This window comes from Lepidochelys kempii, chromosome 1 (assembly GCF_965140285.1).
Source record: "Lepidochelys kempii isolate rLepKem1 chromosome 1, rLepKem1.hap1, whole genome shotgun sequence".
NCBI classification, from domain to species: domain Eukaryota; kingdom Metazoa; phylum Chordata; order Testudines; family Cheloniidae; genus Lepidochelys; species Lepidochelys kempii.
In genome coordinates, this window is record NC_136380.1 from 333,469,025 (window position 1) to 333,495,328 (window position 26,304).

General features: G+C 42.0%; 1 protein-coding gene across 3 annotated transcripts in view; it reads right to left on the bottom strand.

Annotated features, from left to right (window-relative positions):
- Nucleotides 1-693: 693 nt before the first annotated feature.
- Nucleotides 694-26,304, bottom strand: part of PCLO (piccolo presynaptic cytomatrix protein) — a 514,652-nt gene continuing 489,041 nt past the window's right edge. For all 3 annotated transcript variants that reach the window (XM_073328638.2, XM_073328636.2, XM_073328635.2), the window contains 3 exons: nucleotides 10,800-10,934; nucleotides 10,045-10,190; nucleotides 694-5,748 (listed from right to left, as the gene is read on the bottom strand). In XM_073328638.2, coding sequence (XP_073184739.2) covers nucleotides 5,608-5,748; nucleotides 10,045-10,190; nucleotides 10,800-10,934 — 422 coding nt within the window. In that variant the 3' untranslated portion in view covers nucleotides 694-5,607. The remainder of the gene's footprint in view (nucleotides 5,749-10,044; nucleotides 10,191-10,799; nucleotides 10,935-26,304) is intronic.

Consider the following 26,304-nt stretch of genomic DNA (forward strand, 5'->3'; position numbering starts at 1 on the left):
GAGCTGAAAAATCAGAAATAATTTTAATAATTTATTATAATAGTTTTATAAATTGTAAGAATAGTTAATAGAGGCTTGCTATGGGGGTAGCACAATAGTCCAGGAACAGGGTACCAGAAGGGGAGTCATTTCTCTCTTTTTCTATTGGAGTTGGCCAGAATCCCATTGGAAGGTGGGGAGGGAATATTGTCTCTGTGTGTTCCTAGTGCTGTCATGGGTGATAGATCCCTAGTAGTGGATAGTACAGCACTAGGGCATGTCTCCATCTCATCTTTATACCAGAGTTAGCCAGGTGTGGAGGAGGCAATATGCTGCACGTGCTTCCAGGGTGCTGCTAGAATCACACTGATGTGTGCTGTCTGGGAGATGCCAGGAGGAATACAGGCAAGGCATCGAGATTCCTCTTGGGGAATGCGGGTGCTAATCTGTCTGAGGGACCCTAGGGCAAAGCAAGCCCTATATAACACTGAAAATGTGGGAAAATGGCGGAATTGCAAACACCTTGGGAGGGGGTGCCCATGTAGGGTTCGGAATGGTAGCTTCACTAGGTAGGTGTTGGGTACAGCATCACAGCTGGGCTAAATTCAACCCTACTGTAAGCCCACTAAAGTCAATGTGGAGGATGAATTAAGGCCGGCAAAATTCCTATGTGTATAGATTTATGCATTCAATGGGGAAAAAAAAACCAAAGTGGATATTTTAAATATTTATTAGTCAGACTGGGGTAACAGCCTTTATACAGCACAATTTGCATAAGTTCTCAAGATACATCCTGTATACAACCACAAAACCATAACATGGATTTATACATAAAGTGGAAACCGAGACAGATTTACAAGCATTTTCTGTATACAGTTCTCATACTGCTTTTGTCTCAATTTATACAATTTTTAGAACAAGTTTGTTTTGTTTTGCTGAGAGAATTCAGAAGCAAAATAAATAAAACAAAACAAAACAAAATTAACAAACCACCATCAATGCATGCAACATTCATTGAAGAAACATTACATTTCTCCAAGGACTACTCTTCTTGTTGTTTGGGTTTTTTTAAGGTATTTTTGTAGATTTTTTTTAAACATTGGATACGCTGTACACATAGTCTGCTAGCATGACAGCACACACGCTAGTCAGCTATCGCTGAGCACCTGAGCACGTCACTGAACATCTATACAAGATACAGTCAAATAATACTCACATTCACATGCTTGGACACCAGATGGAATTCATAATTCAAACTTGATTTGTTATACAAAAATGTATACTTATTTACAGGGTAACAAATTAAGAAAACTGCTTTCTCTCAAATCACGTAGTCTGAGTTATGGATATATATATATATATATATATATAATATATATTATAATTTTGAGCTCATCAGTATATCTATTAATCTTCTTTTAAAAAAGGATAAACCAGAACATACGGAAAACGTCAAAATGCATCTTATGATTTAAAAAGAGAGTATCCAGATTTTGCTTATTCTTTCTACTTTCTTACCAAAGGCAACTAGCAATTCAAAAAGAAGGCCCAATCCTTCAGCCCGGGTGCAACCAGGAATGCAGGATTGGGCCCCAAATGTGATGTAGGTGGATACTTACACTGAACTACCTCTCTGTTCCATTATTACTTCAAGTTTCAGTTACACAGATGCAATTTTTCTCTTATACATATATGTATGTACATATCTAGATAGATACTTAGTGGAATCTGGGATACAGACACTGTAGCAATGAAAATAAAGTACTTAAAAATATTGTCAGTTATGATTCAAATAATAAGATTAAAAAAATACTATTAACATCTTTATGATATTTCCATGAAACTAAATACTAATTAAATCATTTCTATAGGGTACACTAGCTTCTTCTTCCCCAGCAGTCCTCCTCCTCCTCATTCCTAGAGTCAGAATCAATATCAGCTGGTTACCAGCTACAGTATCCCCCACAATCTAACCATTGGAACACCTATGTATCCAGAAAATTAACTCTATCAATTCCTAGGTCTTGATCCAAAACCACACTGAAGTGAATGGAAAGATTACCATTGACTTCGATAGGCGTTGGATCAGGCCCTTATTACTTCCGCTGAGATATGATGTAAAAAACGTGGGTAATAATAAAGCAGCAGCACTCATATTTCCCCTGGATACTATCCCTTTAAAGTGTAATGATAATGTACTAGCTTAACAGTCATCATAGAAACTCTCATGTTCAGTGTGAACTAGGAAAAAAGAAAATGGTTTGTTGCTCATTGTATGCATAATAGTAATGACCACATTAGAAATCCCTGTTATTTGTAAACACATACACTGTGCTTTTTCTTGTAATTCAGCTTGTTTCCACTGTACAAGGCCTTGAACAAAGAAGCAACTTCAATCTCTGTTGACTCAGCAGACGTATGAATAAAACAAATTAAAATGCTTCTGCCATTGCCTAGCCACAATATGCATCTTCAAAGAAACGTGTGAATTCACTAATAATCAATCATTTAGAGAGGATAAGATCTGCTGCCACATCTAAGGACTTTCAGCTAATACTTTCATACTAATAGTCCTTGTTTGGTGGGTTGTTGTTTTTTTTTTAAATGTCACAAGAAGGATTTTTTTTCCTGACTTCATTCACCCAAAAAAGAAAAATGCATTCAAACACGAAACAGTGTTGCATAGAATGATTCCAGTACAACCTAGAGATCTGATCAAAAAAGGAACTTGGCACACTTTGGAAGCATCTTGCGAACTCTGAATTGATGGTAATCTCACAAAAGGGAAAGTGTATGGACCCAGCTCTGTCACTATCTCTTTGCACAGGAGAACAACTATGAAATTAAAAGAGTCCTCTCACTACTGCTGTTGGTCACGCCATTGCTAATAGTGACCAGTTTTCCTGACAGCCACTACCCTTTGTATTTCTCTGTGGGATTCCAACAGACAAGTCACACTTGAATTTCAATATATAAAGATGCATGAATTAAACCCATTTCAGAGAGCTAATTCCAAAGTAACTGTGGCTTTCCTGGACAACCCCAGCCACACCAAACAAGCAATCCCGTTTCATAAAAATACCAGAAACATTTGTGAATGCATGTAAAAGCAAAGTATGCCAGCCCACTTTCATCAATTAAGAATAATGATTATAGGCTTCCTAGTAAGCCATCCAGTCAGTGCTAGCACCTGCTGGAAATCTCCATAGCAACCATCAGCATGACTCGCGGTCTTCATAATAAATCTGAGCAAGAACAAAATTACCAGCAGTTTGCACAAAATTGCACATCTCACTGCTTTTACTTCATGCAGTAATTGAAATTGGACATTTCAGAAAAGAAAGGACTTACTGTAGACATCAGGCATTTAAAATAACTCAACAAAGGAGCAATACTTACATGAAAGATTTTTTTTTTAAAAAAATCCCACTTAGGGATTTTTGGTTTGGTTGGGGATTTTGGTTTTTAAGAATCTTACTCTCCATATAAATCACAATATTTAGGATATTTTATATGATCACCAACAGACTGTGATTACATAAGATCGAAGTTGGGTAAAACACTGACAAAAGCACAACACTAAAAGTCAAAGCACACGCCATGCTGCCACTGACAGTGCTGTTGTGTCTTTATGATAACTTATGGCATTTTGGTAGGAATGCATTGTGTTGCAAGTAAAATGTGGTACACCAAAGCCTTAACTTGGACTTACTTGTCTTTCTTTGGTTTGTGTATCCCTAACATTTTCCCGTTGCTCTATATTGCACTCATTTCCCATGGTGTTATTTTTAATTTTGAATAAATAAATGGAAAAAAATATGTAGAAAAGTGTCATCAAGTTAAACAACTGCAATAGCTCTTTCAGAGTCAATCTGGTTTCTCATCTATCCCTATTTTATTTAAAGCATATAATTCTTATCCCAAGGAATAATTTGAATTGACCATGTAAGTCATGTTTTTACCCTAGTAAAAAAAAACAACATGGGTACTTAAAATGGTGTATGAAAAGTTCCTGTTGGGTAAACACAGTAAACACTTGCCAGCATTTTACATTTGGTCACTTTCTTTTTAAATACAAAAAAGCAATGGTCTTTCAGGGTAATCCCCTGCCAAATCGCTTCAAAATATGAAGGTATAAAATATGAAGCCATTTTTGAACGGTAAGGGAATTAATCCCATGCCAATTTATTTTAAATATTTCTACAATTTTAAGAATGATGAAAGTACTTTCCTTTTTCTTTTAATCTGAGTTAGAAGAAAATTATCACACCCAGTTTAAGATCCCCTATGCAAAGTTTCAGTCAAAAGGAAATTGTTACCGCTGAGTTATAAACACCTGAAAATAGAACTTTTATTGTGGAATCTCCGACACAACCTTAAGCTATAGTGTTGCCAGTGACCTTCATTTAATTACATATTTCATAACTGTCAAGCCACATTTGAATGGACTAGTTTCAGTCATTCACCTGAGATTCTCAAAGGAAATTCTTGACACGCATTAATGTTTCAATCCCCAGATGGTAAACATTTTGTTATTCCTTCTTGTTAGCTGTCAAGAAGGAGTGTGTGTGTTGCTGAGGTTGTTGTTGATCCAGAGCTCCACAAACAGCAGGGTAGCATTAGCACAATGGGTCTAATGTTTCAGAGTACATACTATATATTTTAAACTTTTACTGCCTTTAAACAGTCTAAGGGTAAGGCTGATGGTTGGAGACAAAAAGGGAATAGTTGAAATTATAGCATTGATCTCAATGCTTAAACTGTAAAGAGACAAACCCATTTTTGTAAACCGCTGACCCAAAGGGAAGGATGAATTGCAGTTTCATTCGCACAGAAAACATTCTCTCCCACCCCCATCCTTATTTAGTGCAATTTCCATTTGATCCTTTCTCTTTCCAACCACCCTCCAAAAACAAAAAATAGCCACGGGTGTGCTTTTATTCTTTACATTCCAGGACCGAGACCTACACCCATTGTTAATGCATGGAAACAAAAATGAAATAATTTTGATCTGATTCTCTATATAGTGTAACTTCTTTACATAAAGGGAAAAAAAGCCCATGTAAAATAATGTTCCCACCACTACAAACAGCCTGCAGTTTGTGTCCTGTGGCATAATCTCACAACAACAAATTATCAGAGATTTTAAGGTGCAGAGGAACAAGTTTTACACTTCTGATAAGTGAGATTTGAAAAACCAGTCATCCTAGGTGCTTTTGCATAAAATGATCTCCTTCTGGTTGCACAGAAAAGCAGATTGCTCTCTCAGACACATTACTTCCAGCCGCAGCCAAACTCTGCATTAACAGCTGCCTTCAAGCCTTCATTATTTCTTTCTGAGTTACTCTCCTGACAGCCACAAAGAGTCCAACGTCAAGGAGCCCTCATATTCATCTTCTTTTCAAACTTCCTCGCTTTTAGTTCTGGGCTCACTTTTTTTCTTTGCTATCTTTTACAGCAAAACAAGTTGACTAGCCCTCATTTAAGTGTGCTATGTAGCCCAGAGCTCACTCTTCCCTACTTGGTATTCTGAAAGCCTAGCTAAACACAATATTAAACTATAGTCTTGGAGTAATGCCATTTACAGCAGACGCTGCAAGGTTTAGTGCCCTAAGCAGACTTGTCTGCTCAATGTGTTTGTGTAGAGCTGACCATCAGTTTGTGCCAGTTTACTATTCTTTTCCTTAGATCCACTTTGTCAAGCCAGATATAAGCTTCACCAATCAGTGTCTTTTTCATAAACTTCCCTCCATTGGAGACAAGCAGAATCTGGGAAGAAAAAAAAACATGGTTAAAATTGTCTTATTTGCTTAATTACACATACCACTTGCTGGTGTACAATAAAGATTCAGAAATGTTGACATCTAGGTTTGCACCTGTAGAACAGTAAGGAAACATCAACGCACAGCCTACTAAACAAGGATATTACCCCATTTGAGAGGAAATGCAGTGAACGCAGAGCTTCTCCCCTATTCCACTTCCTTGTTCTGTGATCTACTGGCTAGAGCAGATGAATGGAATTCAGCAGTCCTGGAGTCTATCCTCAGTTCAAACGCAAAATGTGGCCAATTTTTTGACAATGGCCTATAATTTTGGGAGCCCAGTTTTAGACATCTAGGTGTGTGCATTTGGGACTTAATCTCTATGTACCTTTGTGATGTTGCACCCCCATAATGCTTTATGGAAATATGCTTATGAATGTAAATATAACATAACTGGAATATGTTTTATGCTACATATGCCATATAACATATCTCCGGAAAGGTTATGATCTACTGAATATATTCATCCCATTTGTAGGCATGTATCATTTTTGTACTCGAAGTTATGAATATTGGCTGTGTACTTGCTTGATTTTAAATAGCCTTAGTGAAGCATTTGGTTAGCTTCTTGAGAAAGGAATGTGCAAATTAAGTGCCCAGTCAAGAAACACTTAATGAACAATGGATCTTGGAAGACTCCAATCCACATAAGAAGTCTTCCTGGAAACATTCAAGATAGAATGTGGTCAATGGCTGCTGCCTGTAAAAACTGAGTCATGCATGGACATGTGACTTGCCCATGTGACTCCAAAACTCCATCTTGGAGTTGGACTTTGCATAGGAGAGAGGAGGCAGTCTCCACCCACGAGAGAAAGTCTATTTAAGCCCCTGGGAGACCCCTCCATTTTGTCTTCGGCTGGCTTAAGAGGTAGCCTCTCCACCCCTGAAGGTTACCTAAAAGAGACTGGAACAAAGGACAGTAGCCACAAGGATGGGAGTGATTGCTGGACCCAGACTAGAAGGAGGTTAGTCTGTAAAAGAAGCTTACTGGAACACCTCTAAGGGTGAGGTTTCATCTGTAATCACTTTCTTACTGTATTAGGCATAGGCTTGCATGTTTTATTTTATTTTTCTTGGTAATTCACTTTGTTCTGTCTGGTATTACTTGGAACCACTTAAATCCTACTTCCTGTATTTAATAAAATCAATTTTTACTTATTAATTAACCTAGAGTATGTATTAATACCTGGGGTGGGGGGGGCAAGCAGCTGTGCATATCTCTCTATCAGTGTTATAGAGGGAAAAAATTTATGAGTTTACCCTGTATAAGCTTCATAGAGGGTAAAACGGATTTATTTGGGGTTTGGACCCCATTGGGAGTTGGGCATTTGAGTGTTAAAGACAGGAACACTTCTTAGGCTGCTTTCAGTTAAGCCTGCAGTTTGTGGGATGTGCTTCAGACCTAGGTCTGTGTTTGTAACCAGGAAGCGTGTCTGGCACAACCAGGCAGGGTTCCAGAGTCCCAAGCTGGCAGGGAAAGCAGGGGCAGAAGTAGTCTTGGCACATCAGCTGGCAGTCCCAAGGGGGTTTCTGTGATCCAACCCATCACAACCTTATTTTCCTCATGTGTAAAATGGGTACAATAATACTTCATAAAGGTGTTGAGAGGCTGTCTTCATGAGTGTCAGTCATGCATTTTTAAAGTCTCAGATGAAAGGCACTATATAAATATTATACACAGGAAAACTATGTCAAAACAACACGATGAACGTTGCAAAATCAAGCACTCAAAAGTTAAGAAATGCCAGAATTAAGGTTGCTTGTCCCAGTCACCTCCTCACCCCAACTCCCAGGCTCCTTCTCCCCACCTCCTAGCCTCTGGTCCCAGTCTATTCCTTCAAGCTCCTTGCCTTCGTCTACTGCCCTATCCGTGAAGATTCAGCTCTTATCCCCTCTGCAGCTTCAGACAGCTTCTACCTCCACATTGCCTGGGTCCAGCAGGAGGGGCATTTAGAGCACAGGAATGACTGTTCTCAGTTCCAGTATGCTCAGTCTCAAACCCAGGCCCAGACCCCAGCATTGCCCACAGAAGCCCTGAGCTGCAATTGCAAGAGAAGTGCTGCTCAGCCTTGAGCTGGAGCATGCCCAGAGTAGATAGAATGTTTTGAGATTTTAGCTGCTCAAAATTGAAAAAAAACCAAACAACCTTTTGAGCATGTGTGAGCTGCAATTTTTCAAAGGCAAGATTTGAGCAGATTTTCATAGGTGTGATAGCATGTCCCTTTAAATGTTTGAACAGTCCCCCCACTCCCTAATGCAAAGCCTCTCTTTCATGTTGGTTTCTGATTTGCAGCTAGGACAAAAAAGCCACCACACAGCAGAGGGCTGTGTTTCTATTAGCTCCCTCTGTGCCTATTTACTTCTCTGCTGGGTCCAAACAGAACAATGGGGATGGCAAAAAATACATCCTGAAACAAAAACAATATCCCCTGCCAAATTTCAAGTCCCTGCTGCAAAGCACAGGGGCACTAGATCTTTTCAAAGGAAAGGTCATCGGAAATTTTTAACATGGGCAAAACAATAAATTTTCTGTAGCCTCTTTCTTTGAAAGAGCTCAGCTGTGTGGGCCGACATTTTTCAAACCAATTCAGCCTGAAGCAGACACCCCGTATGGAAAATTGTAGCCCAAAATGGTTAAAGTTTGGCCGTTATAAGTAACTATATGTTGGGCAACCATAATAATAGTAGGTGGTACCATCAGTCCTGCCTATAATAAAGAGACATTGTTATGTTTAAATGAAGTGAGCTGTAGGTCACGAAAGCTTATGCTCAAATAAATGTGTTAGTCTCTAAGGTGCCACAAGTCCTCCTGTTCTTTTTATTAGGGTTAACAGGTAATGAAAATTAAGAAGAGACGTAGGCTGTCGCCTACCTTTGCACCAACCCAAGCAGCCAGCTGGACACACCGAGGAAAGCAGGGTGCACCAGTGAGAGCTGGGGCAATGTGCACAGCCCACTGACATGCTGAGCAGCAGGAAGAGGGATTTTGCCTCCTGGTGCAGCTCCACTCAAGCTTTGATGTGTGCCAGATTGTAAATTAAACAAGCTGGCTCCAGTGCGCTATGCTTCACATCTATCTCTTTGAGCTTCAGTAAATTATTTCTAATAAATGATAACAACACCTGGCTGTTAAGTAGCATTTTGCATCTGAAGATCTCAAAGTTCTCTGCAGAGCTGAGTAAATATCATTATCCCCTTTTAGCGATGGGGAAATAGAGACTATGCAACTTGCAGAATCTGTGTTCATGAGTCAGAGGCATAGCTGTGACTAGTACCCAAATCTTCTGACTCTTAGGGCATGGCCACACTTGTAGTTGTAGAGCGCTGGGAGTTAAAGCAGCCTTCGAAGACCACAGCAGGGAAAACGCTGCCGAGTGTTTACACTCTCAGCTGGAAGCGCACTGGCGTGCAGTGCATTGTGATAGCTATCCCAGCATGCAACTGGCTGCAACGTGCTTTTCAAATGCAGGGGGGTGGGGTGTGACAGGGAGTGCGTTGTGTGTATGTGGAGGGAGAGAGAGTGGGTTTTGGGGGGCTGAGAGCGTGTCAGCATGCTGTCCTGTAAGTTCAGACAGCAGCAGACCTCCCTCTCCCCCTGCCTGCCTCTCTCTCACTCACTCAAAGCAAGCAGGATTCCTCAGTAATGGTTCCTTTGTCCCGGAGCAGATAAGCAGCCAGCTGTCAGAAACAGAGCTTTGAAAGGGCATATCCGCATTCCTACAGTGAGTTCAAAACAATGACAAGAGTGGCCACTTGACCTAAGAGGATTATGGGACATTTCCGGAGGTCAATCAGAGAGCAGTAATGCAACACCTCATGCACAGTGGCGCAGCAGTGCTCCAGCGGGGGCACAGCAAACGTTATTCCACTCGCCGAGGTGGAGTACCAGCAGTGTTATAGCCACGGAGTCAGAGCGCTCTACGTGCCAGTGTGGATGGGTAGTGAGCTAGTGCGTATGGGGCTCCTTTATTATGCTGTAAGTCACAAGTGTAGCCAAGCCCTTAGTCTTGTGATTAATTCACCTACAAGACCATCCTTCCCCTAAAGACATGACATTAGGTACACTGCATTCAACCTACTAAAAGAAAGCAAGAGAGTGGAGATAACGGTGCTATTTCCTTTGCAATCTTATTTTTTAAGTAACCTGTTAGGCAAGTCACTGGGAATGGGAGTTTGATCTCTAATTCCCAAAGCACAGCATGGAAGACATATAAAATTATGTTGTAATAAGATGCAGAATTACCTGAAGAGAATGCCCAGCAGGACTCAAACTAAATCTAAACGTCTCGTTAAATGAAGGCTCTCGGTCGTGCCTGCACACTCTGGTTTTCTTCTTAATTACTCTCTTCTGGGTAGAGATATTGACAACATACAGCTTCACATACAGATCTGTGGAAGAAAGATTCAACCTATGATACAGGCGCTCTTAAGGTGTCATTGTCACTACAGATTTCAATGGATGAGAAGTACGGAGACAAAATACACCTCTGTATACCGTGGAGCCATATCCTGCTGTCATTTACACCGGAGTGAAACTAGAGTCACTCCACTGAAGCCAAGGAAGTTACTCTGGATTTGCACTGGTGTCACTGACAGCAAAACCAGTCTTGATGTCTTTATGGCTCTGTCAAAATATTACTGCTGGTAGGAAATTTTCATCTGAAATATTTTTTCAATGAAAAGTACCTTTTTTTGACAAAACAGAAATTTTCACCAGAAATGTCTATTTTTTGTGAAAACACAAAACTGACAAATGTTCATTTTTAATGCAACAATAAATTGAAACATTTTGAATTTGACATAAATGCAAAAAACATTTCAAGAAAAATTTCAAAAAACACATTTTCATCAAAAATGTTCACAGGAACAAAAAAAAACATACGTCATTTTGCTTAACAAACAAAATGATTTTTCTATGGCAATAATATCATTAAATGTGTGAGTCAGTGTCCTGCTTGTTACTCATTACTGTATCATAAAGCTGTTTCTGACTGGTACCTGGTAAGTGATCTGGAGATTTAAACTTGTAGGTGATATTTCTGCACTGAAGGATTTCAACTATTAGCTGTTCTCCATCAGTCTTCATTTCCTTCTTCAATGCAATCTTGATTTCACCTATCACCTGGGTTTTACCTGGAAAGCAGAAAAACAAAACCCATTATAGTGAAGGGAAATGGAGGGGGGCTCTAAGTACTGTATTTAGGAAGGAGATTGTGTTATACTTTTCTCATTTGTTACAATGAGAGGTGCTGTATAAAAACAATGACTAGATAAAAGCAAACAGGGTAGACATATGCAGTCAACAGTAGCACATACAGTCACAGACATCAGAACTTATTTAATTCAAGAAGCAAATAAGGGAATATTTTCTAAAGTGAGTTAGGAGCCTAATCCCATTTTCCAAAGCGACAGTTATTTTGGGCCAGATTTTCAAACGTGTTGAAGTAGCTAATACTGCAGATAGGCGCCTAATGGGCCTTCCAAAAGCACATAGGTACCTAATTCACATGAGCGTTACGCTTCTAGGAGTTTTAAAGATTCTGTTGGGTGCCTATCTGCATTTTAGGCATCTAAATACTTTTGAAAATCGGGCCCGATCTGTCTAAGTATCACTGAAAGTAAATGGGTTTAAGTTCCTAAGCCACTGAGATGCTATTGAAAGTTTTAGGTCAGGACTCTGAAATTACTCCATTCAAAAAGAATAAGGGATATTATTCAATGTACAATAAAGATTTATAAAAATCAAATTCATCCAATAAACATGTAAGTGCAATTATTTTGAACGGTCATGAATTCCCTAATAGCTCTCTGGACAGGACTACTCTATGTCAAACCATTACATTTGTATGTGAAGCTATGCAATTATATTCCCTTTAGACGATATACGATATTTTCCCCAGCCATTATGTGCATGTACAGTGCAGGGAAGGGGGCAGAAGAAAAGAGCCTTCCTCCACCTTTGTGCAGCCTGCACATGGACTAGGCAGAGTGGCAGGCCCACAGCCCAGGCATTGCTCTTGGCTAGATGCCCAGAGTGGAGGGTGATATGCTGCATTGTTTAAATGGGCAGAGATGTATGAGCACTCCCCGGTGCTCCTGGCAGAACATGTCCTGGCTCTGCAATAACCCCAAAGAGGGGCTGTGCCTAGATTACCTCTACCTGCCACTTTGCTGGTGTAACGTAATGTTTCACCTTCTTCTTCACTTGGGGCCTGATCCAAAGCCCAGTGAAGTCTGTGAGAGTCTTTGGTGTCTAACTCTTTGGTGCCAGCAGTCTGGAGTTTAATGCATTACCAGGAAATCCTTGCAGATGGTGCCAAGGAGTTATCATAAAAAGTGATCTTGATGAACGGAAACAATTAAACATGTGCCTTTCAAATTGCTACAAAATCTTGCTTTTCTTAAAGCATCAAAACTCCCAAAGTGACTTTTAGATGCTACTTCCATGTCCCATGAATATATTACAGCACTTGAATAGTTCCCATTACACAGCACCAGCTGCTGGAGCACAGATTTCCATGAGAAAATCCTCACACACTATATTGTTTTCTCCATTTAAATAAATTTGTATTGAGTCATGGAAAGCAGTCATGGAAAGCTCATTACAGAATGACCACAAACTGGCACCTGGTAGCATCAGAGGATGAAATCCTCACTCAGCTGAAGTCTTCCCATTGACTTTAGTGGAGTCAGGATTTCACCCCTAGAGGGACAGAAGGGGCTCTTATGTGGGCAGGTGAAATTACTGTCAAGCCTGGCAATCAGAAAACCTTCCCTTGAGGGTCTGCTCCTGCTCTTAATCCATTCATGAGAGTTTTGCTTTGACTTACATTCCATCAATCAGAGCACTCATTTTTTTTTTGCCAGACCCACTAACACAATGTATAGAGCTTGACTCTCTTCTCATGCAAAATAGGTCTAACCCCCTGAGTGTAATTACACCAATGTAAAGCACATATGTGTGAAAGGGCAATGACACCCATGGTGTTAGGATCTGTGACTGTGGCAGAAATGGTTTACCAATAGCCAAGACTGGTGAAGAGGATGGTCAGATACGTTATTACCATTACCCATAAATCGGTTCTATCTGATGTGCCTCAGTGAGATTGTTAAGATGGCAATGGTATTAACCTGCAAAGTGCTGAGCAACCAATAGAAACTGACAGTATTCAGCACATTGAGGGCTTGGACCCCAAGTACTGAAAGACTCAGAAATAGAGACGGGGGTAGAGCTGTGTTTTGCTCTGTAGACAGACTAGCAAAGGTGTTTATGAAGGCAGCACACATTTCAAAGCTACAGTGGCAAATATACCACTTGCTGTTGCTAGTGCTTTGGTCAGTGTTGTTTTTGCATTGAATCCCATAATAATTAACTACGTGAAGCCAGTATAAACAGTTGTAGCAGAAACGTGTGATTAGTTTCAGGCAATCTTCACTTAACCACCAGCCTTTCCTAGAACAGCTGCCAAGCTTTTTATTTTATTGTCTCTTCCATCCCCACCCCTTTTACATTCATTTGCAACATTTGTTGAGGCAACAGCTTTCCTGGCAGAGTCTGCTTCCTTTTTTATTTTTTCTTCCCTTCACTTACATGTCTTTCCAAAATAACACAAAATCAGTCAGCATGGAGAAATGTTACATGGGATTCAGTGGACTAGAGAGAGAGAGAGAGATATGCTTACAATATCTTACAGTGTGCCTGAAAATGTCAGTCCCATTTTATGATGCAGCACTTCAGTGTCTCAATATCTAGCATTTTACTGTAGATCAGTGTGTATCTCCACAGATATTTTTCTGCTATAACAGCTACACAGGGAAAACATATTTCCTTGGGGAGGATACTTGAAACCTGATAGCACTCCTGTATCTCCTAACTCATTTTCACTTCTCCCATTGTGTGAGATTGAAGATGTTCAACCTGACTCTTTGAGCCCTTGCACCAGCCTCATGAAACAGGGGACTGAATCACATTGTTGATTTAAAGAACCAAAACTGTTTTAAAGACTCAGAATTTACCTCACTTCCTTCCAACTCTTTGGCTTCCTCTTTCCATTCTCTCCTTTCACCCACCCTGGCATAATCACTCTGAATGGGATATAAGACGTATCCCATATCCGCATTGGTTTGGGGTTTTGGTTCGCAGCATACAAACACATTTAAAGAAGGGCTACATTGATGGGGTAGTCACTATATAACTGTCTAGAACTGTTCATGAGGGTTCACGGTCAGTGAAGACTGAGCATTTCTTTAAAAATGGGCTTGGCTTTACCTATTTTGAGATAGTTTAAAATTTATTCTCCTGCATCTTTGTGGCTAATCTTGGAGTTCAAGGTGCTCAATACCTTATAGGATTGGACCTTCATTGCACAGTTGATGATACATTGATGGTTTATCCAGAAAAAATCCAAACCTTGTGCACTCACCCTCTCCTGAAATAAGACAGTTTTTGTACATTATTAAAATCTTACCTCGTTGTCAAAAACATATTTACTCAAGTGCAGGGTAACGGGCACGTCTAGCTGAATTAAAACCACCTTAGAACTGTGTTAGCAAGAACTATGTAATTAGAGTCTTTAAAAAAATATAGCTATGATTAAGTATTTAATGAGTTTCTGCAAGACAGGATAATTATTGCTTATTATTAGGCCATCAGATTTATTAAGCATCCGTTAGCAATTAAGAACTAATTGATTCAATAATTTGCTGAAAACTATTTTGTTAAATGGTAACCTTAAGAAGTTGAGGGGTGTTATAAACTTAATTTGCTCTAGTGCCCATGATATAAACCCTTATTCATATATAACTATGAGCCTCCATATTGCTAGGACATTGGATGACTAGAGAATTTATTAATTAATTCATTTATCTGCAGTTATTGTACCAATTTACTGCATTTATAAATCATGGGGCTTTGTTTCAGCTCTGCAAAGTTGGAAGTATTTGTAATGTCATTTTGCAGTGTTGTTTAAGTTAATTATTAGTACCAGAACCTCCAGCTACCCTCTTTTGAAAGTTATGTCTATTCATAAGGCATGGATTTCACCCTTTATCTTAATTTATTTTTAATCAGATACCTGCTATCAGCCAGAGCTTGTCCTAGGAAGGAATGAACAGTGATGTTACCCTTTGGTTGAAGCACCATTTGAGTAGTGAAACCATTGACTATGGGATCAGTGACAAAGTCTTTGGAGCAAAACTGGATGAATAGTTTATTCACTGAAAATGCTGTTTCAGTCGACCTGAAAATATTTGGAGGAGATGGTGGGGTGATGCTGCTTGCCCCACCCTCTGACCTATATCCCAGTACTTCGGGCACTCCTCTGGGATGTGGGAGACCTAGGTTTGAATTCCCAATCTGGAACAGACCTGAAATGGACTTTTTCAATTCACAGAAAATGCTAACAATTTTTAGTTAGTTTTGACCAAAATATCTTTATTTTTTTTGTAACTACCACTGAACGAAACAGTCAGTTATTAGCTCAGCTCTGGTCATTCTTCTTCTTCTTCCAGCCCAGTTCAGCAAAACTGTTGAGAATGCACAGAATTTGTAGTCTCGTTAGGGCAGAGCCCATTTTTTTGTTCTGTGTTTGTACAGCACCGAGCACAATGGTCCATGCCTGGGGCTCCTAGGTGCTGCTACAATGCAAATAAATAAATAAAACAAACAAACGAGAGATAGAAGACTCCTGCTAGAAAAGAAGCAAAATGACAACCCCTCCCCAGTGTTTCTATATTAGCTTGTAAGACAGACACTACTTCCAGTGTACACAGGAAATACACAGCTCACAGGGGCTATGTTCCTCAACATGAGAGAGGTAGAACCACAGACTATCTCCCTTCTGCCCACTTCCCAAATGGACCAGCCTCTTGAATTGGTGCTTTCTGCCACATTATACTTTATAGCCCAAATCCTCTACCTAACATCCAAACCAAGTAACTCATCTGGGTGCTGGAAAATTAGGCAGAATGAATGAGGGGCCCTTGCCAGGCACATGGTGGCAACAGAATTTCTCTCTGACTGCAGTGCTCCCTACTCTACTGTATGTGTTGGTGGGGAGGAGCCATGTAGCAGTGAATTATTTAAACCACACACCCCCGTTTCTCCCACTGAGCATGTGCAGGGAGATGGCACCTGCACTGCACAAAGAATATATATACCCCCTTGAATCCTGCCAACAAATTGCATTGTTCCAATACAATGAAGCCTTCCAAACTTACAGAGGAATGGGCAGGATTTATCTCCTTAATGAACATTCTGAATGCCAAACCCAAGATCAGATTATCCTACATGGAAGTAGATATACATAAGGGAAGAGACAGCTGGCTAAATAACGAGGAAAACCTTTCAGATTTTACTTTAGATGGTGTGCAAGGCTTCTGGTATACATGTTCTGTTTTGGAAGAATATTCTGCATTAAGTTTAAGTTAATTCCTTATCTTCTAATTGGTCCTAAAAGCTATTTTTAAGTATGCTCTGAAGACTTGCTATTTTTGACTGTAAATGTTACATCGCTCATCCTAAAATAATAAATGACACTTCATACAATTTCCATAATCTTGCAATGTACAGCATAAGATGAAGAGATGTGGGGTAATCAGAGTGTCATTACAGGCATAAGAACTGAAATAAAGACTTCCTTTGTTGGAATCTAATTCCATTTCTTTAGTTCTTTATGTTTTAATACCCAAAAGGAATTGAATTAATGAGCTGTGGGAACCGCACAATATTCATTGATGGAATATTGGCATTTCTTTTTTGATATTTCCTTTACTTTTGTCACACGGATATCTAGTCATGTGGACATGGAACAGTTATAATGATTTCTAGCATGGTATAATGAGACAGGATGTATTCTGCGATTAAGCATTGTGCGTGCAGTTAGGCATTTGTATCACTTAACCTAGCATGCTCTTTGGTTCAGCTAAATTAGAAGAATAAAAATCCAACTTTCTCCCTCCACAGTACTTAGAAAAAAAGCTAGAATTGGTAGCATTATGGTATTACAGCATTAACATTGCAAAAGGGTATTAAAGTCTGGGTGCATGAATGAGTACCTAGAACTCCTGAAGTCTGTCCCCAGATCCCAGCCCCAAATTGACTTTGTGGCCTTGGAAAAGCCAGTTTAGCTCTCTACCTCACCTCTAATATAGGGATAATACTTACCTACCTAACCATGAATCCTATCCTTTTGGATTCATTATATAGCACCAGATACACAGCAAAGAAAGGTACTTCTCTCCCCCTTCTGTATTCCATGGGAGGAACAGCAGAATTGCAGCCTTTGTGCCCTCTTGGGAATGCATGATAACCTAAAGAGGGTGGAGAGAGGAGCTAGTGCCATGCCTGTGTCCTCCTCCACCATGCACTGACCAGTGGAGCTAGCTGGCCACACATGGGGCTATAAGCTTCTCTCCACCAAAGGATGCAGTAGCAGTTGTGTAGCCTCTGCTGAATGCCTTCTGTGTCTCTGGAGCACTGTGGTTTCATCCTGCCTTCTTGCCCCAAAAGACAGGGGTATCACAATGGTCCATCATGGTAAATCAGTCTGAAAATAAATAGTGCTGTAAATGCTAACTATTATTTAAATTCCAGCTGACTGATATTACCTCATCCATCATGATATTAACTGGCATTTTGAAAATCATACCAGCCTATAATTCCAATCATATGAGAAAAACCCTGCAGCCCTTACTCGGGCAAAACTACCAGTCAATGGGGAGCGTTCCCTGCATACAAACAGCAGAAGTTAGCTCAACAATTTACGCTTTTTATTAAAAAAAATCATTCCATTTATTTGCAATGGTCTCAGTTCATGTCATAATGCATTTCATCCTGTCATGGTGACATGAGCCAGCAGCAGAGCTATTCTGAAGTAATGATGGATGAACATTATAAGGAATGTCTCAAATCCTTCATATGCCAGAGGTTTTCTATTCTATTCTCACCGCTTTGAGATCTTCCCCTTCCCCTCTGTTCTTTGGGTCCTATCTATCTCCCAAATGAGTCACATCTTTCTCCTTTAGCCTCATAAGTACATTCCCTGAAAACTCCTACAGTCAGTTTGCAGCCTGGTTCCCTCCCTTCACTCTCCCTTTCTGAAAGTAACCAGTTGTTTGATCGACCCACCTACCACATCCTTGATGTCACTAACATTTTCCACCACCACTCTCCAAATCCAAATTAGTGGAAGGCCTATGTAGCTCTCAGCTCTGCCCTCCCTCCTCCATTGGCTGATATTCCAGGTAGTCCAGCAGACCACAGCAGGTCTGGTGGTCTCTGCTTCTTTAGCTGCTGCCTTCAAATCTTGCATGATCCCTAAGGTCAGAGGTAGAATCAGAAAAATGCAGGCTGGAAGGGACCTCGACAGGTCATCTAGTCCAACCCCCTGCACTGAAGTAGGGCCAAGTAAATCTATATCACCCCGGACAGCTGTTTGTTTAACCTGTTCTTAAAAACCTACAAAAACGGGGACTCCAGAGTCTCCCTCGGAAGCTTATTTCAGTGTTTAACTGTCTTTAGAAGGAGATAGTTTTCCCTCATACCTAACCTAAATCTCCCTTGCTACAAATAAACCCCATTACTTCTTGTAATACCTTCAGTGGACATGTAAATAATCGATCACTGTCCTCTTTATACAGTTCTTAACTTCAACATCCAACCACTGGATCATGTTGTACCTTTCTCTACTATACTGAAGAGCCCATTATATATTTGTTCCACATGTAGGTACTTACACACCATAACTAAACAACACCTTGCTCTTCTCTCTGTTAAACTAACTAGATTGAACTCATTGAGTGTCACTGTAAGGCATGTTTTCTGGTCCTTTTTCCATGGCTCTTCTCTGAATTTGCTCCAATTTATCAACATTCTTCTTGAATTATGGACACCAGAATTGGTTACAGTATTCCAGTAGCAGCACCAGTGCCAAATACAGACATAATGTAACCTTTCTGCTCCTACTTGAGAGCCCCCTGTTTATGCATCTGAGGATTGCATTAGCCCTTTTGGCCACAGCATCACACTGGGAGTTCATGTTCAACTGATTATCCACCATGACACAGCTCCTTTTCAAAAAGAAAAGGAGTACTTGTGGCACCTTAGAGATTAAAATTTATTTGAGCAAAAGCTTTCGTGAGCTACAGCTCTAAGATGCCACAAGTCCTCCTTTTCTTTTTGTGGATACAGACTAACACGGCTTACTCTGAAGCCTACTGTACAGTTCATTCAAATTTCAAGCTTAGGTTTAGAGTCTCAATGAATTTCTTAAAATAGCATTATAACTCTCCATATCTTTAATCACAGCAAGATAAATGGCGATGAATATTCCACTGTGATATTCTGATTAAGCTTGGTTCAACCTTATATAAAGGGTGATATCAGAGTCTCCAGATACAGACCCATTGTCTGCATCAGCACAGCTAAAATGAATTCTGATTATGGAAGGCACACATAGCCCTTGTTTTTGTACGGGCAGTAGCTCAAATAAGGAGAAGGAAACAATTTATGTCACATATACACTGCTACCCAAACCCTGATTAATATAATACACATTAAGCCTTAGGAGGATCCCATTCTATTAGAGTTTTGCTAAAGCTATGAACACACTACAGATTACGTCAGTATAAGTTATGTCGCTCGGGGTGTGAATAAGGCTATGGCTACAATTCAGAGCTTACATCTGCTAGTGCAGATGCTCTAAGCTAACGGGAGAGAGCTCTCCTCTCGGCTTAAATACTCCAGCCCCATGAGCGGTGGTAGCTAGGTCAGTGGGAGAAGCTCTCCTGCCAACATAGTGCTGTCTATACTGGCACCCAGGTTGGTGTAACTTAGGTCGCTCAGGGGTGTGGCTTATTCAGTATGGGTGTAGCTCTGCCGCTGTAAGCTCTGTAGTATAGCCGTAGCCTAAGAAAACACGTTTTTGCTAGAGAAAGAGTAAATCTGCAAGCTCCCATTAAAAACCTGCATTTAATATAACCTCACTACAAGAGGACAATCATCTTGGTCTAATATACTATAAGTGTTCTGTGAAAGTAGGACAAGTGAATCTGCAAGCTTTTTTCCATTCTGTTATATAATACACAAAGTGTTTCTTACTTATACAATAGGAAGACGACAGCTAGAGAGAAACTGCTTAGGTTCTTGCTCAGTTTATGATAATTTCAAAATCTGTTTTCCTCCCTTCTCCAACCAAGCAAATTTATCATTCCTTTTCATCTTGATTGCAAGGTTTATCCATAACTGTAACGGCAGTTCTGACTGTCAACCCCTTCCTGAGTCAGATTTTGCTGTCTTGGCCAAAATAATGCCAGATACTTACATACTCTGATCTCAGTGGACAAGGAAAGGCAAGAACAAAGATTTTAATTTCTTGATCACTGTCACCGAGTGCAGACTCACCGGCAGTGCCTCCTACTGGTCGTCTCAGGGAATTAGCTCACCAGCCTCCGGAGCTCCCTCCTCAGGCCGGTGTCTCGCTTTGCTGCTGGCCACCATGTCTCTCCCAGGACCCCTGTACCCCTTTCCTCTGGGTGCTGTCCCCTGGCAGTACCCAACAATTCTGGGTCTCCCCCTCCCAGGGGAACCCCCCACGCACTATCCCTACCTCATCTCAGTCGTAGGCTCCTGCCAGTCACCAGCTAGTCCCTGTGCCCTGGGGCAGACTGCAGTATGAGCCACACATCACAGGCAAAGTTGGGTTTGGACCTGCTGCCTCTGTCTAACCTTGGGCTGTCCCCTGCAACCCCAGTACCTGCTGGGCCTAATGGTAGGCCGCAGCCTGGGGCTTTCCTGGCTGGAGCCCCGCAGCTCCTCCGGTCCTCCCCCGGCCCTGCTCCAATCTAGGTACTCTGCTTTGGTCCCTCTCTCTCAGAAGCTAGAGAGTCTCCCTGGGCCTCTGGCTCACAGCCTTTATAGACCCAGCTGAGCCCTGATTGGGGCATGGCCCCCAGCTGAGGCTGCTTCCCCAGTCATCCCCACTGCCTTCCTTCTACAAGAGCCCTCTCTCAGGGCTGTTCTAAACCCCTCTGGGCCTGAGCGGGTGTCCACCCCGCTACACCCCACCCCCCTCAAAACCCCCACACCTGGGGGAAGAGGGGCCTCTCAGCCAGGGCTCCCTGGGACTAGCCCTCCAGGCTTGCACACGTCTTCTCCCCGGCCTCCCAGGGTCGGGACATCTCCTGGACCTGGGTCTCCGCCCTCCGGTCGGCCCGTTCTGCGGCCTCCAGCCACGCCCGTATGTCTGGGTTTTCCAGACCCTCTTCCCCCAGGTCTGCATTCCCACTGTTACGTGGGCTCCCCGAACCTGAGTCCTGGCCTCCCGCTGGGCCCACATGGTCTGGGTCTCATCCTCAGCAACTAGCCCTTTGACGGTCTGGGTTCCCACCTCCTGCAGGGTTCCCTCCATTCGGGAGGTTGCCTCCTTCAGGTTTGGTCCTTCTGGGCCCACAGGCACCTCCTCCTGCCAGTTCCCCTCCTCCTTATGGCCCAGTGCCCGGCAGCCCCAACAAGCCCTCCACCTCCTCCCTGACCTGGACCTTTCTGTGTCCCTCTGTCCTGGGCATGCCCACCACAAGTGGCCCTTCTGCCCGCAGGACCAACAGGTTGGCAGCCACCCGGGTTCCCTCACCTGGTGGACTGTCTGCAGGAATTGTCCCCGTCTCTCCTCCAGGCGAGGTGCCCTGCCCCGGTCCCAGTAGGGACAATCCCTTTTTAAATGTCCCTGCCTTCTGCAGGCATAACATGTCCGCTGTTCGGCCACTCTCCACTGTTTCCTCCGCAACTCCTCCCAGAGGATCTTTGTCAGAGCCCACTGCTCCTCTACCAGCTGGCCTATGCTCTTATGGAGGGCCCATTGCGTCTCCCATATGGCCCGTTGGGCCCCTCGGATCCCCTGCAGGTGGTCAGCCCCTTCCTCTAGGGCGCTGACCCTGTGGTCCAACCAGGGACTGCATCCAGGGCCTCCCCATAGAAGACCCCCATGTACCCAGGATCTATCATCCCCTGGGTCACTCCTGTTGGGTAATAGTCCTGCTGTCCATGCCCTTACCCCTTGTATCAGGGGCAGACCACCTATGCCTACATTTGCCACCACTTGTCACAGGGCACAGACTCACTGGCAGCACCTCTTGCTGGTCATCTCAGGGAATTAATTCACCAGCCCCCAGAGCACCATCCTCAAACCGCTGTCTTGCCCTACTGCTGGCTCCCGTGTCCCTCCCAGGACCCCTGCGCCCCTTTCCTCTGGGTGCTGCCCCCACAGTTCTGGGTCTCCCCCTCCCAGGGGAACCCCCCCACCCACTATCCCTACCTCACCTCAGTCATAGGCTCCTGCCAGTTACCAGCTAGCCCCCACAGCCTGGGGCAGACTGCAGTATGAGCAACTCATCACAGGCAAGGTTGGGTTTGGACCTGCTGCCTCTGTCTAACCTTGGGCTGTCCCCTGCAACCCCAGAACCTATTGGGTCTAATGCTAGGCTGCAGCCTGGGGCTTTCCTGACTGGAGCTCCCCAGCTCCTCCAGCCCTGCTCCAATCTAGGTACTCTGCTTAGGTCCCTCCCTCTCAGAAGCTAGAGAGAGTCTCTCTGGGCCTCTGGCTCACAACCTTTATAGAGCCAGCTGGGCCCTGATTGGGGCATGGCCCCCAGCTGAGGCTGCTTCCCCAATCAGCCCCGCTGCCTTCCTTCTACAACAGCCATCTCTCAGGGCTGTTCTAAACCCCTCTGGGCCTGAGTGGGTGTCCTCCCCGCTACAAGCATCCTATAGCAAATTTGGTTACCCTCTTTGCTCATATCAACTACTGAAGTCCCAGGAATTTACACATTCTGGTTTAACTGCTGGAAAGCTGAACAAATGAATTAATATCAATCTGGATTACATTATAGGACAATGAGAGCATAATGGACCTGAACCTAAGATGACTGAAGTCAATGCAAAGACTTTTATTAAATTCAGTGAGCTTTGGATCAGGGCCAATATTACCACTTTAGTCTAAGGTAGAAAATAGATAGTAGACATTGGGATAATCTGCCAAGGAAACTGGTAGAAAGCCCATTGCTTCAGACACTTAAGACTAGAGTAGAAAAAGCACTAGATAATAAGTTGTAGGAAAGTGATCTGGCAAATCGGGTTTATCCATCCCACAACTCTGTGGATCCAAATAGAATATTAGAATATAATTCATTGGATAGAATATTCTGTAGCTGACACAGCTGGGAGCCTGGACACCTAAATTCATGTAATGTGGAATGCACTGTTACATGATGAGAGCAACATAAGTGTTATAGTCTAAAACATGGGGGGGAATGAAAGATACCAAGCAAATTTCCTTAACATTAGATTGAAAACTCAATTCCTGTGATCACTACTGCCATTAGAAATTCCGGTTTAGGAAATTTCACACTTTATCCACTTGGGGGAGCAACATGAGAAAAAGACAAAATGTCTGCCTGTCCACAAAAACAAAAGCAGGTGTAACATACTGACATTCACAAAGAGCTCCCCCCAACCCCTTTTCTTCAGCATAGAGATGATTTTAAAGTGACATCAGCATTGTGTGCTCAAATTTCATTTGTCTCCAATCATGTGTAGGTATGAACTGAAGAAAATACCTAGGCCATAGATCTTAAAAAGTGAATGCTTAAAGTTAGACATCTAAATCCTTATTTAATTTATTAAATAAGTTATTTAGGTAACTAGATAAATGGCCTGATTTTCAAAAGTGGTGACTTCAGTGGGAGCTGCTGGAAGCGCAGCACTTTTGAAAGTCAGGCTTCTTATTTCGCCTCCTAAATATGGACTTAAGTGTCCAACTTTAAGCATCCACTTTTGAAAATCTTTACAAATAAAACTATGTTAGAAAAACACTGAGGTTTTCTGGCTTAGCCGTTTGAAGGCAAGGGAAGTCAGTATTTTTGACGCTCTCCCTCTGTCCTAGAATGCCCCATACTGGGCCTGAGCATTTCAGGGATTTGCCTAAAGTGTATGCAAATTTGTATATGTGCGATCTGGGATAGGATTTCATTTCAGTTAAGCTGAATAATGCCAGACTGTGCATGTACTGCACAGAGAACACAGCACAGCATTGCTTGTATTCTGTATGCAGTGGAACAGGTTGTTTCCTTTCACATGTTATTCACAGCTTGAGTTGCTACAGTCATTTAAAAAAACCCATAAAAATGCACCTTACACACATTTACATACAGAGCTGTTTACAGCTTTTTGTTGTGAGAGGGTGAGGGGAAGAGAAAAGGATGTATCTATAGGCATACACAAGCTAATGCAGTACTTTAGTATTGTTAAATGACACGCACTAGGCACAGTTTCATTTCTTGTTAACCCCTGGGGGCCATAAGTTAAAGTTTTAAGAAGGAGACCATAATTTCCCAGCCTACTCTCAACTCCAAGAGGCTCATCATCTAAGGGCATAAAGTGGCCCTCAGATCTCTATAGGAGTTGCCAGCCTATTCAATCAAATGGAGGTGCTCTCTTGAAGTTGTGCCGATGCACCTCCGGACTCCCTTTTGGAATACATACGACAAAGTGTAGGGCACCGGAGCAGTTGCTGCCGCATGGATCCTTCAAGTGAAAAGCAGATTATGCTGTTAGAGTAACAGCTGTGTATAGCACTTTTTGAGTAGTCCCACTGACTTCAGTGTGACTTTCGGTGTTTGTACAGTACCTAGCACAAGGATCCTAGACTAGGGCTCCTAGGCACTACTGTAATACAAACAAGTAAATAAATATTAGTCGGTGTAAGTAAGATCATGGAATCTGGTCCACAGAATAGCCAGTTTAATGTATTGGTAAGAGCAGTAATAGCTATGCATGAGTCTAGCAAAACTCTTTGTATTAGAATAACGTAATAGACTTCAAGAAATCTAAGTCTACCTTCCAGTGTTGTCGGTGTCATATTGGGGCTGGCTGTGGGACTTGTGGCAACATTCTGCCCTAGGGTGACCAGATGAAATGGACAAAATATCGGGACACATGGGGGAAGCAAAAAAAAAAAAAAAAAAAAAGCGGCCAGAGTTGCGGAAGTAAAAAAAGAACAAAAAAAAACTCTCTGGGGCAGCCAAAGCCGCAATATTTGGAACATGGCATCGGTTGGGACGCGGGACAAAGAACTAAAGATCAGGACAGTCCCAATTTTATCGGGATGTCTGGTCACCCTATTCTGCCCTCAGATGCACACATGCAATTACTAATAAGGTGCGCTTACATAAGAGCATAATTTGGGCTGTAGTACAGGGAAGGAGGATCATGTTCCATTCATCACAATGAATGTGGAACCAACTCATCCCAAACTGTAATTCTGTTACTTCAAATTCTTCTTGGAAGGGATGAGACTGAATAGAGTCAGTGGAGAATAGTCAATTTCTAGCAGAATACAGTAATGTCCACACTTTGTGATGATACACAGGAGAGGTTATTCAAAGTTGTTGTGGTTGTTTCCATCTCTGCCCTGTTAATTCTTCATTTTCTATATAGCTCTTTGTAAAAACTATTGAAGTTAGTTACCCTTCTGTCTGAAGTCTTCATGTTTTTAAATCTGTGCTTTTGATCAACACATAATTTACATTTTGGCTCTCATTCGGCACTTACCAGCACCGTTATTTTTCATCTATGCACCATTGGTGCCATGTAGCTGCTATAATAGGTGCATTCTAAATCTCTGATTTCATTGCACTTTTGAATTCATTTATACGTATAAAGTCTACAGGGATATACTTGAACAAAAACATCTTGCATAACAATTTAGACCATCAAGAAATAATAAGGGGTCGGGGAATAAAGAAAAAAACAAAAAACCCCAACAACAACGCTCCATCTTACCTGTGCTGAAGACCTATGTATGAAAGAAAAATCTGAAGGGAAAAAAAACAGTGGGTCTACATCTGATCTCACTTACACTGGTATAAATCTGGAGGGACTCCACTGAAGCGAAACGAGTTATATCAGTGGACACATGTGTGATATCAGAATCAGGCCTAATATTGCAGATTGTAACATTTTGGTAGGTAGATAAAAAGAACCATACACCTCATTTCTACATCTCTAAAATTTCTATAAGCAAGATCACTTGATGCTGCAGAGAAACTGTAGGAGGGGAGCACAGAAGCAGAAACATTCCTCAAGGATGACAGATTTGTAAATCATGGATTTTAGTGGGGCACAGGACTCCCGATTATTTGGATCCAGATCCAATAGGCTGGGATCTCTCAGAGCCATGGTGGTAAAGACCTTCTGTAAGGACAGCTCTAGCTTCTGCAACTGATCTAAAAGTCCCTCATTGCCCCTTGGCAGCATAGGCCTAGTAGATGCCATGATGAATGCATCCGACGAAGTGAGCTGTAGCTCATGAAAGCTTATGCTCAAATAAATTGGTTAGTCTCTAAGGTGCCACAAGTACTCCTTTTCTTTTTGCGAATACAGACTAACACGGCTGTTACTCTGAAACCTGTCATGATATTATTGACTGTGTTGGGAGGAAAGTCATATTTA